General features: G+C 33.1%; 1 protein-coding gene and 1 non-coding gene across 2 annotated transcripts; both read left to right on the top strand.

Annotated features, from left to right (window-relative positions):
* Positions 1-1252: 1252 nt before the first annotated feature.
* On the top strand, positions 1253-1359 carry LOC146945301 (small nucleolar RNA R71). Its single transcript, XR_015029422.1, has one exon. It is a non-coding gene; the product is annotated as a small nucleolar RNA R71 (small nucleolar RNA).
* A 5877-nt stretch (positions 1360-7236) lies between these two features.
* On the top strand, positions 7237-7713 carry LOC146945300 (protein SRC2-like). Its single transcript, XM_085748048.1, has one exon. It carries the CDS (start codon positions 7237-7239, stop codon positions 7711-7713), a length of 477 nt encoding a protein of 158 aa, XP_085604174.1.
* Positions 7714-14359: the final 6646 nt, after the last annotated feature.

Genomic DNA, 14359 nt, shown 5'->3' with positions numbered 1-14359 from the left:
CTCCTATTCCCATCCGCTTAAAGAGGGACAGAGGTAACAAACTAACGCTAGCTCCTAAGTCACACAAGGCATTGTCAATGGTCTCACTCCCAATCATACAAGGTATGGCAAAACTACTTGGATCTCTAAGCTTAGGGGGTGTCTTTTGGATGATTGCACTAGTGTCCTTAGCCAAAGCTATTGTCTCACTATCCTCTATAGCCCTTTTCTTTGAAAAAATTTCTTTTAAAAACTTGGCATATAGAGGCATCCTAGACAAAGCTTCCGCAAAGGGGATTTTAATGCAAATTCTTTTAAGAATGTTGACAAACTTATTGAATTGACCCTCTAATTTAAGCTTAGCAATATTTAACGGGGAAGGAGCTTGGGTCTTATCAAGCGGTTTCTCACTCTCTATCACAGTTTTCTCACCTAAAAGCTTGACATTTTCTTTCTCGATGTTGTGAACCTTCGCAATAGTATCTCCTAACTTACTGCCCTCAAAAGATATGACATTAACATGAGCTTTAGGGTTGGCTTCGGTTTGACCAGGAAAGACTCCCGGTGCTTGAGAAAGAGTGGACACTTGTTGGGCTATTTGGGAGATTTGTGTTTCAAGCATTTTAGAATGAGTAGAGATAGAATCAACCTTGGTATTGAGTTTGGAAAGAGAATCGTTCAGAAATCCGGTTTGGTTTTTAAGTTCTTGAAGTTGTTTATTTTGGTTGGCAATAGAATTTTCCAACAAAATTTCCAAATTGGATTTCTGAGCGAATCTCTAGTTGTTTGCATAGTCAGGTGGTGCTACTTGTCCATAGGGATTTTGATTTTTGTAAAAATTTTGATTTTGTCTCATCCCTTGGTTGTATTGAGCATAATTCAATTGCTCAACACCATTAATAGCACTACCTAGTTGGCAATCAACACCTACATGACCAGTTATACCACAGATTTCACAAGAAGAAGGAGTAGAAGCAGAATTGATGGCACTAACGTTGAATTTTTCAAATTTCTCCGTTAATGCATCAATTTTAGAAGCAAGGTTGTCATAGTTAGAGACTTCATACATACCTGCCTCCTTTTTGGAGGATGAAGAACTAGTTATGGCTCTCTTGTCGGTCCATTTGTAATGATTCTGAGCCATGTCTTCAATCAGGGCGTATGCCTCCGTATAGTTCTTGTTCATTAGAGCTCCTCTGCAGCTGCATCAACAAACATCTTAGTGGTATAAGATAAGCTATTATAAAAGGTGTGGACTATGAGCCAACTCTCTAGACCATGGTGGGGACAAAGTCTAAGCATTTCTTTGAAACGCTCCCACGCATCGTAGAGAGATTCCCCATCTTTTTGATTGAACCGAGTAATTTGGTCCCTAAGTTTAGCAGTTTTGGATGGGGGAAAGAATCGGGCAAGGAATGCTTGCCTCATTTGATCCCATGAAGTAATGGAACCGACTTCGAGGGAATGGAACCAAGCGCTAGCTCTATCCCTTAAGGAAAAGGGAAAGAGATGAAGTCTTACGGCCTCTTGGTTCTCCTTCATGGTTTCACTAATTCGTAGGAAAATGGAGATGTGAAGATTGGGATCCTCGGTGGGGGATGCCGAAAATTGGTTTTGCTGCACCAAGTTAAGTAGGGCAGGCTTAATTTCGAAATTGTCATCCTCAATCGTTGGGTACACAATAATAGCTTGTGGCTCAGCCGTAGACGGCGTTGCATACTCTTTGAGAGTGCGATTAGCCATGACGGTATTATTTTGTGCCGCTCTCCTCCTTCTATGTAAGAATCTTTCGATCTCGGGTATGAATACCGCTCGATTTCTAGTTCTTCGCATAAAAGGTTGAGAACCCAAGAAGTTAACGATAACAGAAAAATAAAAAGTTAAAAAGAAAAAGAAAAGAGGAAGAGAGAAATCTAATCACGAAAGAAAGGTTAATTAAATTAGTTAACTCCCCGGCAACGGCGCCAAAAACTTGATAGAACCAAACCGCAAGTGCACGGTCTATCGAAGTAATAGTAGTAAGAAGAGTATCGTTCCGCTAGGGAGTTGTTCAACTTAATTAACTTAAAAAGAATGATTAGAGGAGAAGAAAGTTTGTAAAAAGGAGGTTTGATTGCTGAAGGTAAATAACAATAATAATAAAGAGCATTGGGACTATTGATTTTTCATAATAACAAATCTTTCACTAGACAAGACTTTAACTTCTAATTCCATGGTTTACACCTTAATTTCTAAATACCGGTTTCCATTTAGCCCCTCACCTTTCCGATGAAAGTCCGATGAGAGTTTACTTCTAGTAACCAAGCCTATTTCACTGACTTGATTACTAGAAGATGCTTATAAGGATTGAAACTACTTGTGTCTCAATAATTGCAAAGACTATTTCGCTGCCTTTGCAATTATTGTCTAGATTCACTTGGTCCAACATCAAAGCTCCGCTCTCGCTTTATGAATTGATGTTTGGGATGATGGATTAACAATTATCAAACCCTCCACTTTCGCTTCTACAGTTTGATAATGGTTAATCCACGTTAAAAAGGTGAATCTAAATTAGAAATTATGGTTACATAGAATTAGGGTTAAAGCTTGGTTCGTTAAGATTATGTCATTAGACTTTCCCAACAATCCCAAGACAAGAAGAAGTCTACTCACTCATGTTCATCGTAGACATGGGGGAAGAAGAGAGAATAGAATAAATTGCGAGAAAGAAATAAAGAAAGTAAAAGACTTTATTGAAATAAACAATCCCAAGACAAGAAGAAGTCTACTCACTCATGTTCATCGTAGACATGGGGGAAGAAGAGAGAATAGAATAAATTGCGAGAAAGAAATAAAGAAAGTAAAAGACTTTATTGAAATAACTCACTAAAATATTCTAAGCAAAGGTGAATGTTTATGGTGGAGAGCTACTCTATTTATAGCTTTACAATTGACTTAAAAACTAAGCAACTATAAGGGTAAATCAGTAAAGCTGCAACAGGGTAACTTGGGCTTGAAGAAAAGCAGCAAAAGTGGCTCTGGAGGGTGGCACGGCCGTGCCACATGTTGGCACTGGCCGTGCCAAGCTTCTGACTTGGTAGAGACATATTTTTGTCTCGTATCTTCGTATTTTTGTACTGTATTTGCTCCAGTCCTCTTTCTTTTTCTCCAAGACACCTTCCACCATATATTCGTTCCTAAAATATAATAAAAAGCAATTTGTAGTAAAATATTCAAAAAGGAAATAAATATGCAATAAAATAAAATCAAATCTTTATAAAACTAAACTAAATAAAGCATTAAAATAGACTAATTAATGACTCATCAAACCCTAAAATTAACCTAGCATTTTCCCTCCCATTTCTAACGCATTAATTTCAGGTTTGACCTCCTCACCCTTAATACACGCCATAAATTCATTTAAATTCAGGTTGTTTGGCAATTCATTTCATTAAAACCCTTAATACACGCCATAAATTCATTTAAATTCAGGTTGTTTGGCAATTCATTTCATTTAAGAACACGGTTGTTTGGAAAATAAAATAATATGGTTGCAACATTTCAATAATAGAACACGGTTGGAAAACAAAATAATATGGTTGCAAATTTTCAATAATATGGTTTCAAAAAAATAAACACGGTTCAAATAAAAGAAATGCATTAAATAATTTTTTTAAAAAAAATAAACGATATTGCAAATTAAAATAATATGGTTCAAGTCAAATTATCGTTGTTTCTAAAGCTTGTCTGGTCAAGCAATCCCTAACCCTAATTTTTACCTAGCTTTTTCCCTTCCATTTCAACGTAATAAATTCGCAGATTTGACCTCCTCACCCTTTTGTCGTGCAATAAATGTCATTCATTTTAAATTCAATTGTTTGAATTTCTCATTTAAATGTCCTTAAAGCATTTCGAATTCTCACATTTGACCTTCTCACTTCTTTACCATTCATATCAAATCTGAAAATTCTCTCCTCATTTAAATGCAATTGTTTGACCTTCTTCTTTAAGATCGATCTTTTAAATGCTCATTTACCACACAATAAATTCTAACATTTGACCTTCTCACCCCTTTGTCATGCAATGAATTTCATTCATATCAAATCCAAAAAATTTCTCCTCATTTAAATGCAATTGTTTGACCTTCTTCTTTAAAATCGATCTTTTAAATACTCTTTTACCGCACAATAAATTCTAACATTTGACCTTCCAACCCTTTGTCACGCAATGAATGTCATTCATATGCTCACGTTTATCTCTTATTATTAAAGCTTAACCCCCTCAGCAGAAATTATCTTCACCCTCTCACGGGTCAGCATAGTCAAGGAAATGTGTGTGTTTTTTTTTTGGCTTAACAGCAGTTTTCGCCCCCTAACTTTTCCAAAGTTGCGATTTTGGCCCCCTAAGAAAAAAAACTACCCTAAGTTTTGCACTTGTGGCAGTTTTGGCCCTCAAGGCCAATTTTGACTCAGTCTATGCTGACGTGGCACCCTAAGTGAGGTGCCACGTGTTATTTTTTTAATTTTTTTTTTGCCTTGGGGGCCAAAACTACTATAGTTGCAAAACTTAGGGGGCGGTTTAGTAGTTTTTTTCTTAGGGAGCCAAAATCGCAAGTTTGTTAAAGTTAGGGGGCGAAAACTGCTATTAAGCATTTTTTTTGTAGGTATTTTAGATACATCATATTTTCTTTGAGTTAATCCATGTTTTAGAAATTTCTAATTGGGGTTTTTCAAGTTGTAGATAAAATCGAATTTTAATTGTATTACACGAGATTCAAATGTGGTTAGTTCTATGTATTTTTCTTATATGTTTTTAAGTTGTTTCTGTTTTTAATCTCAGACTTACCAATGATGGTTTAGAGATGTACTTTTGTTTTATGTTTTCAGTAACAACGTGTAAGATGTTTCCTTATCCCCAGAAAATCTAATGAATATGTCTTTTTTGCGTTAAGTTATATGTCCACCTTTATTTTGATTCAGTATAATGTAGTGTATTTGCAAATTATTCCATCTGATATAGTGTTAGAAGAAAATATAAAAGACAAAAAAATTTATGCGCTGACATAGCGTAAACAAAATTTAAATAAATAAAACAAAGTTTGGATACATCGTTAATACTCAAATTTAAATAAGTTCGACTTATTTTATGATTTTAAGAGATAGAAGCAAAGTTATAAGACATCAAACAGGCTGAGATAGAAGCAAAGCTACAAGTTAACAATTATCGGACATCACATAATATATAGTTTAAGCATGTCACCTACATATAAATTTAGAGGATCTAAAATACTCAAATTTGAACAAGTTCAACTCAGTTTGGATACATTAATAGTACGTTCAAGTTTTAAAAAGTTCAACTTATTTTATGATTTTAACATGCATCCATATGGAATTTCAATTCGAAAATGGCCAAGATACTTTTCTATCATTAGTTATCTTTTTTAATGTAAGTTAGTTGGTCATATGGTAAGCACACCTGACTATGATTGAATGTATATGTTTGAAACCATTTATTTTAAGTAACATAATGTTGAATGACCGTGTAACCTCTCTTAAGCCTTAGAGGTTAGCATGTCTCAAACATCTGACCTCCACTATCTTCATTCCCATTTAGAGTTTATAAAAATCAAAGATAGTTATATATTCTAATGTAGTAAAAATTTGCTTTGTAAATTGTCCATGTAAATCCAAGAACGTGTTTGCATAAATTGTTCATGTCTCTTATTTGTACTTTAATGATGTCATACTCTAACGATGTCAACTTAATACTAATTATGTAATACATCATATTCCTTATGGAACTATTAAATTACAACCCAATTAGACGATATAACTTATTCGTCGCTTTTCTTCGTTAGTTGGACCCGTGCGTCGCACGGGTCGATGTTCTAGTATGGTGTTAAATAGATTAAACACCCACCATTGTGGATGGTCTAAGATGAGAACGTTACTTTTAATTAAGAAATTTATTTGTTAGGAATATAAATTAAAAAGATAAAAACACAATTAATATATAATTAAGTTTAAACTAAAAAATACGTTTTCACTCTTAAATAAATCATACACTATTGATTTTCCTCCGTCTTCATGTATTAAATATTCTCCATTCCCTAAAAAAATGTATTAAATATTCTTCTAAAAAAATGTATTAAATATGACTTTTGGAGTCATGTTAATAACCAAAAACACTACCAACTACATTCATCATACCACAACATATTTCTCTCATTTTTCATACATTAAATATAACTTTATGAGTCATGCATGTCATGTGGTGATACATATTATATAACTTTTCGTACATTTTCTTAAGGTAACTTTTCTTACATAATGAATATTATATGTTAGAAATACAAAATTAAGTATAAACTCTAACACCTATTACATTCGATTTTTATGCGATTTTGATTTTGTTTAAAATTTGAGATATATATTTTGCACTTTCATATTGTAACAAATTATACTTATCTTTTTAATGATACCAACAATATATCTATACAATATCTTACTATATATAAAGAAAACTACCCATTTCAGCATTTTTGGTTTGGATTTTTCTTTCTAAAAATACCCTAATTTTCAATACAAACAGCACATGTAACAAATAAATAAGAATAAATTTAAATATTAAAACAAATGTAACAAACACGATATGAATATATATATTTTTTTGTTTTTTTTCCTTTATCATTTAAAAAGTGCAACAAACTAGATGAGTATATTTATACTTACTTTTCATCATTCCAATTATACCCTTAAACAACTATTTCTACAATAAAATTGTTGTTGGTAGAATTTAGATTATATTTTTTTTGTTATATTATTCGTGTCATTAAAATAAAATAATCATTAGTTTAATTTGTTATAACTTGAAAGCAACAAACATTTATAGTTTTAAGGCTTAAATATGCAAACCGTCCCTGTAATTTGGGCGAGTTTTGATTTTCGTCCCTGTAAAAAATTTTTTTTTAAAAACATCCAAAACAAAACTTGCCCAAAACAGGGACGGTTCGCATATTTAAGCCTAGTTTTAATCTTAATCAAAATTTCATAAAAAAACACCGTTCATAATTTTCAAACTTTAACATAAAAAATAAAAAAACAGAAAGACGGGCACTCCGTGCCCGTCTTTTTGCTAGTATAATCCACAAATCACACTCATCAAAACCCTAGAACTCTGTCAAAAAAGAAAGAAATCCCTAGAACAACAACACATAACCCTTCTCTCTCTCTCTCTCTCTCTCTCTCTCTCTCTCTCTCTCTCTCACGATGGATCAATATGACATCCGCAAGAGAGGTCAAAGATGTTACTAACTTTTTCTCCAAGTTGAAGGTATACGCTGTCGTTTCAATCATCGGCGACCCACGCAACCCACAGACTAAACGCACCCGCGTGGACTGTCATGGCTCAAGAAATCCTAAATGGAACAGTTCCCTCAATTTCACCTTCAAGGAATCTCTTGCTAACGAGGATCGTCTCTTTCTCAAAATCCAACTCTTCGCCAAATGTAATTTCTTCACGGATAAGATAATCGGCTCCGTCGATATCCATCTCAAGGACCTTCTTGATAGCCCTGGCAACGTCGGCCACCAACTATGTTGCCATGTTTGGAAAAAACATCCAAAGAAACCCACGGGGACGTTGAGCCTATCCTACCAATTCGGTGATCGTGTCGAAGCCCCGCCAAAACCGAAACAAAAACAGATGACAATATATTTTGATGAAGATTTGGATGATGAATGTTCCCTCAATTAGTATGATGATTTATTTGTAGTCGAAATTATGATTACGATTATTCTGTTAACTTTAATATTACATATTTAGATGATGCGTCCTAAGTTAAATTCGAGAGATGTCACTCTAAATATTTCTAAAACTGTTGTTGTGGCTGCAATTTTAGTTGCATACTGTAATTTTAATTTAGAATGACAAAAACTAAATACAGAAGAGGCAAAAGTTATATATATTCTTTTATGTTTGAGACTTGATTATTTGTTTGAACCCCAGATTATCGATCAAGTTATGCATGGAAAACAATTGTATGGATAATAGGATAGGGCATGTACTAGTACAATTAGAAAACAATTTTTTTCGTTTGTTAGGCCAGTCATTCTGGCATAAACAAGCATTGGAGAGGTGACAATATGCCTCTTGCATACACGTATATATATAGAATGTATCAAGTGATAGAAATGTTTTATTGTGAGAGATGAGAGTAACTAATATAAACCATAGGATGAGAATGTATCAAGTGATAGGAATGTTTTATTGTGAGAGATGAGAGTAACTAATATAAACCTTAGGATGAAAGGTACGCTTGCAAATAAATTGATAATGTGCACTACAACCTACACCCAATTCATTGTACCACTAATGCCAATACAAATACCAGTACTCTTAGCATCTTCTCGCTTGGATCTACATAGCCATCTGATGAGATTCCCACAACTAACATCTTGTTCTACGAATTGTCAAAATCTTATACAATTAAAAAAATTAAGAAAAAATAGTTTTCAAGATAAAAAAAAAAAATCCAACATCAGAGTCATATGTATATACTATTTTCAATATTTATATTGTTGTTTCTCTCTCATTGGTTCTGAAACAATAACATTTGAGTTGTATTTTATACAATGTTTGAATATAAACTAGGGTGGAAAAATGGATGGATTTAGATCTAGTCATCTAGATGACAATTGATAGATCAAAACAATCTAGTAATTCATCAACAATCCCTTGAAAGTTCATTAAAAAAAATTCAATTCAACTCATCCACTAAACTAAAAACATCATATTCATCTATGAATTAATTGTCAAAATCTTATACAATTAAAAAAATTAAGAAAAAATAGTTTTCAAGATAAAAAAAATCCAACATCAGTGTCATATGTATATACTATTTTCAATATTTATATTGTTGTTTCTCTCTCATTGGTTCTGAAACAATAACATTTGAGTTGTATTTTATACAATGTTTGAATATAAACTAGGGTGGAAAAATGGATGGATTTAGATCTAGTCATCTAGATGACAATTGATAGATCAAAACAATCTAGTAATTCATCAACAATCCCTTGAAAGATCATTAAAAAAAATTCAATTCAACTCATCCACTAAACTAAAAACATCATATTCATCTATGAATTTTGTGTCTAAATTAGGGTGGAAAGTTGATGGATTTGGATGACAATTGATAGCTCAAAACAATCACATAATCCATTAAAAGATGTATAAAAAAATTATCAATTCAATCCATCCACTAAATACAAAAATATCAAATCCATCTATCCACATTTTCAACGGACCCAATCAATTTATAAAAGTATATTACAAATTATATTATTTTGAATGGATGGGTAACTTTTATTGAAATTACGTTAATTTTCAATGAACGAGTCTTTTCTTCCTAAGAATAGACTTGTTATCTCTGGGATCTAATACTACACCATTGTTCAAAACTTGAGGAATCAAATTTTCTACATTTTAAAAGAAACCTAAAATATCTATAAAAAAAATAGAAAGAAAAGAAAAAAACCCATTAAAAAGACAAAGTGGCGGAGCTCTGACAACCCGCAATAGCGAATCTGTGGTCATCATACAGAGGAGCTCCATATTTGTCCACTTCACCACATCTGTGATGTTGTAGAAATTCTTGTGAGTTGTCGCGTAAGAAGATAAATATCATGAACAAGTGCAAAGATCAATATCATCCTTAATTTGCATTAGTCGTTAAAAAATTGATAAAGCGTTCATGGATAAAGGGGGAAGATTAGCTTGATGGATAAAGCATTCATGGAACTTGAATTTAGACAACAAAATTATAAATAAGAGCATGTCTGTTATAGTTTTTTTAAGAAAAAAAATCATTTTTTAACAAAATAATCACTTTTAATATTATTGCATCTGTTTGTTACAGTTTTAAAAAAAAATCAGAATTTGAAAAAAAAAAATCTAAAAACAGCTTCAAATGAGAAGCTATTAAGAGCAGTTTCTAAAAAAAAATATTTTTTTTAGAGGAGAGAGAAATATGGTTTAAAAGATGAAACTAATTTTGTAACAAAAAAATCGCTTTTATATAGTTGTATCAAAACAAACTAAATTATTTGTTTAAAAAAAAGTGATTTTTATCACGGTAAACAAACGCAAAATAGATTCTGATTTTTCATAAAATCTCTAAAATATAATCTGCAAATTATTTTATGTCAAAATCACTTTTATTTTAATCCATAAAAAACAGACGCTAAATATCATTTCTATGCACTTTAAACTTTCTCGTGCTTATCCTTCTCAATACTTGCACTACTCTCTTAGCTCGCCACATATGCAATTGCTCTTAATTCGCTTTTTTTTTCTTTTCTTTTTGACAATTCTTAATTTGGGTGTTGTAAAGTGTGTATGTTTTCGGCCTTCATCGGTTTCAAGAATGACATTCATCACTCTCATGATGAATGATTCTAAACAGTAGCTTTCCTCCCCTATCACTACAAGAAAGCACTGAAATTTCGTGGCACAAAACTCCTTAGAAATCGTCCATATCTCCTCGGAATGCCAACTTTTCTCGAGGAACTCACGTCCTTGAAAAATACTTGGTTGCAATCCTATTACCGAGGAAATTTTTGAGATACTTTTTTTTCGAGGAAAAATATCCTCGGAGTAATGATTTGACAACTGAACCATATACTGACGCATCCACAAAGGCTGACACAAAAGTGACTAGTGTTTCCGAGGAACTTTGTACTTAGAATGTATGTTATTTAAAATTATAATTATTTTCATGTGTTTCAAAATTTTAAATTTCAAATTTCAAAAAATCGCCAAACTTTGAATTTCAAATTTTGAAAAAAGCGCCAAATATTTTAAAATTTAAAACAAAACACTCCGACGAAAAAGTTCCTCGGTGTTCATTTTAATTAAAAAAATAATTAAGAACAAAATTTAATTAAAAAAGTAAATGAATTAATTTTAAAATGAAATTAATTTTTTTTTTAAACTGCTATATTTTATTAAGCTGAACTAGGTGTAAGGCACACCTTAGAACGCAAGGAACAATAACAAATACACCAGGTTCCGAGACAACACGAAAAGCCCCTAAAAAGCCATAAATGCAAACAGAGACTGCTAACAACTAACAAAGTCTGATTGATGTGTAGTGGTGACGGTGCTGTAAACGCAGATTTGAGGAGAGGGATGGTGGTGGTAATCAAAGAATGGTGGTGAACGAAGATCGTAGTAGGGTGGGAGTGAGATGAGCGGCAGTTGGTTGCTGTGTGGGTGGGAGATGAGAAATAAAGGAATTTGTAGGAGAGGAAGAGAAGAGAGAGAAAGAGGAAAAAAAAACTAATAATAACTATAATATACATGGTTTATGTATTGTGTTTGCAATTTTGTGTTCAGTTATCAAACCTCTTAATTGTGTGATTAGAAGAAGTAGAAGTCGTCTTCAAGGTAAAAAAGAGAAATGATATTTGTACAACTATTTATGATAACTTTTGAATAACTTTCTCTCTCATATTTGCATGGATAATGATATTTGTACAACTATTTTGTGATAAATTTTGGAACAACTTTTATGTTCTCTCTTTTTATTGGTCAAAAACAATAGAAAGATAAAAAGGAAGAGAAAGAATAAAAATATAATGTGAGTATGAGAGAGAATATTGTCTAAAAGTTTTACCAAAATGGTTATACAAATATCATTTCTCTATGTGCATTATGTTCTTATTTCCTTTCTTTCTTTTTCTCTCTTTATTGATTTTGGCCAATAAGAAAAGAGAAAAAGAAGGTTGTCACAAAAGTTATCATCATATGGTTGAATAAATATCATTACTCTTTTGTAAATGTGTAAGTTTTCATTACGGTAGAAAAACTTCAATCAATTTCTAAAGAAGAAACCTTTTTTTTAACAGCAAAACTTATTAATAACCAAATCTCTGCACAAGATAAACATAGACCAGCAACACAGAAACTACGTCAAAATGCGCCGTATATACGCTGAACACTTAAAGGACAAAATATACCGCGTGCAACATAAAAACCAAGTAAACAAGTTCCAATGCCTCAACTAAGCATACCCTTAGGCCACATATGAGTGTAGTAGAGGATACCTTGGCGTTTCACCGGCCAAATACGACGAATTCATAAAAATCACAAAGTTCGTCTCCCTTTATCACTTTTCACAAAAATTTCCATTTTCAAATCAAAACAAGTTAGATTCACCACATCATAGTTTAAATACCATTAAACACCTAAATTGAACTCATAAAACTCAAGTTTCGAAGATTGGAAACAATCCATAAGGTTTGGGTCGACTTAGAAATAGTTATGCAGAATTTTCGTAAAATTTCACCAAGACCACCTTGGAGTATTTTCATCATGACTCAAAAACCAAAAATCATTTTCAAGTCAAACCAAAGTCATTGGAAAGCTAACAAAATTATCTACAACAATCATGTTTACACCGAAAACCAATTCAAAACAGAAACAGGATAAAAAGACGCAAGAATGCGAAACAGGGGGTTCTGTCCTGTGCAACTCGCAATTGCGAGTAACTTTACTTGCCATTGCGAGTTATGACAGTCCAGTCTCGGGAAAAACCTCATTTTCACCCCAAAACCCCAATTTTGACTTCCCAAAGCTCAAATTTGATCCCAAAGTTTGTTTAAACATTTCTAAACATGAAAAGACACTCAAAATCATATAAAATTTGCCTCAAAACATCCTCTTAACAAAATCACCATTTGACCCATTTTTCATTAAAACTTCAAAAACAACACAAAGTTATAGTAAACTCCACAATTATGATTACCCAAGGTTTTAATCATCAACAACAACATCTTTCAGCAACAACAACAACTAACTATCATGAATTCATCAATAATTCATCACAACAACACCTCATATCATCATTTTTGGACAAAAATGCATAGCACACATATAACCACAACTTAAGCATGAACTTTCATCATCAACAATTCAATTAACATTCAATTTACATACCCAAACATTGCATCAAAACATAAGCACGAATTTACAATTAATTAGGTTCAATTCATCAATTTCACAAAATGGGTAAAAAGAAAAAGTTATGAAATTATGAGTGAAGCCTAACCCTCTTACCTCTAGCACCAAGATTCTCTAACCCAAGCTTCAATTTAGCTCCTAGATGATGAATCCCCTCTTGCCTCTAACCCTTGTTCTTGTTCTTCTCTCTAGCCTCTATCTCTTCTCTTCTCAAATGAACAAATGTGGTAAAACCCTATTCCTCTACTAACATTAGTTTATATAGGCTCCCCTTAATTGGGCTTAATTCACAACACCTTAATGGGTCTAACCCATTTCTATTCTAACCCCAAAAATGTTATTACCCACTTAACGGTAAAATATATCACTAACGGTCACTTACCGGTAAATAAATAATTACTACACTCTCTCTAGTAACTTGGTGAAATATTAACTCTCACTAAGCACTAAAAATAATCTTCATCAAAATTACAAAATCACCCTTACTCTCAAAATGACCAAAATACCCCTAAGTCCAAAATGACTAAAATACCCTTCTAACACCGAATTCTACAATTCTCAGCCAAAAATACACACAGAGGCAAATAATCACATAAGAGCACATATAACACACATAAATAAATAATAAAATAAATCTAGCGAAAATCGGGCTGTTACAGAGATCACCACAAGTAGACCGCAGAAACAAGAAATCGGACATACAAACCATGATGCTTTTGAAGAGAAAAAGCAACAATATCACTACTCCCTACATCATCACCACTTGAACATCACCAAAAACAGCAACACCACTCCCTACAAACACCTCCCATATGGACTCCAAACCACCACCACCCCAACACCAATCGCCGAAAAACGGCAACGATCCAAACTCAAAACACTCATAACCACCATCAAAATGACCACTAACCACCACCACGAGCACCACCAAAACCACAGTTTCAACGCCACCAATGGAACCACCTCTAAACCACCACGAAGCACCACAACAACACTACCAAAGATCTACAAATTCGAAAAAAACACTCACGAACACCCAAAGCACATATGAGACGAACCAAACACGAATCCAGATCGGACCAAACAAGGCTAAAGTGCTCCAACCTGTTACATGGGTTGTGGTTGCGATCTATTGAAACCCATAAAATATGACACAACTACACACGCCGTGAAACCCCAACCTTTCGGCGAAAAACCGCCGCCGAGAGGAGGTGATGCGGATCGCTAGCCCATCTTTGCACCACCCGCCACCGCCATCTACATCTTGGACAATTGAGATTTGGATTAGAGCGGCAGTGCTAAGGGAAAGTTAGAAAGAGGTTAGAAAAAAAGTTTATTTTTAGAGAGAGAAAAGGTTTCTGTTTCATGTATGATGTACAAT

This window comes from Medicago sativa, chromosome 2, assembly GCF_051527215.1.
Source record: "Medicago sativa cultivar Bolivia chromosome 2, Bolivia_mono, whole genome shotgun sequence".
Lineage (NCBI taxonomy): Eukaryota > Viridiplantae > Streptophyta > Magnoliopsida > Fabales > Fabaceae > Medicago > Medicago sativa.
Note: the sequence above shows the minus strand (reverse complement) of the source record. Positions and strands in the feature narration are given on the sequence as shown.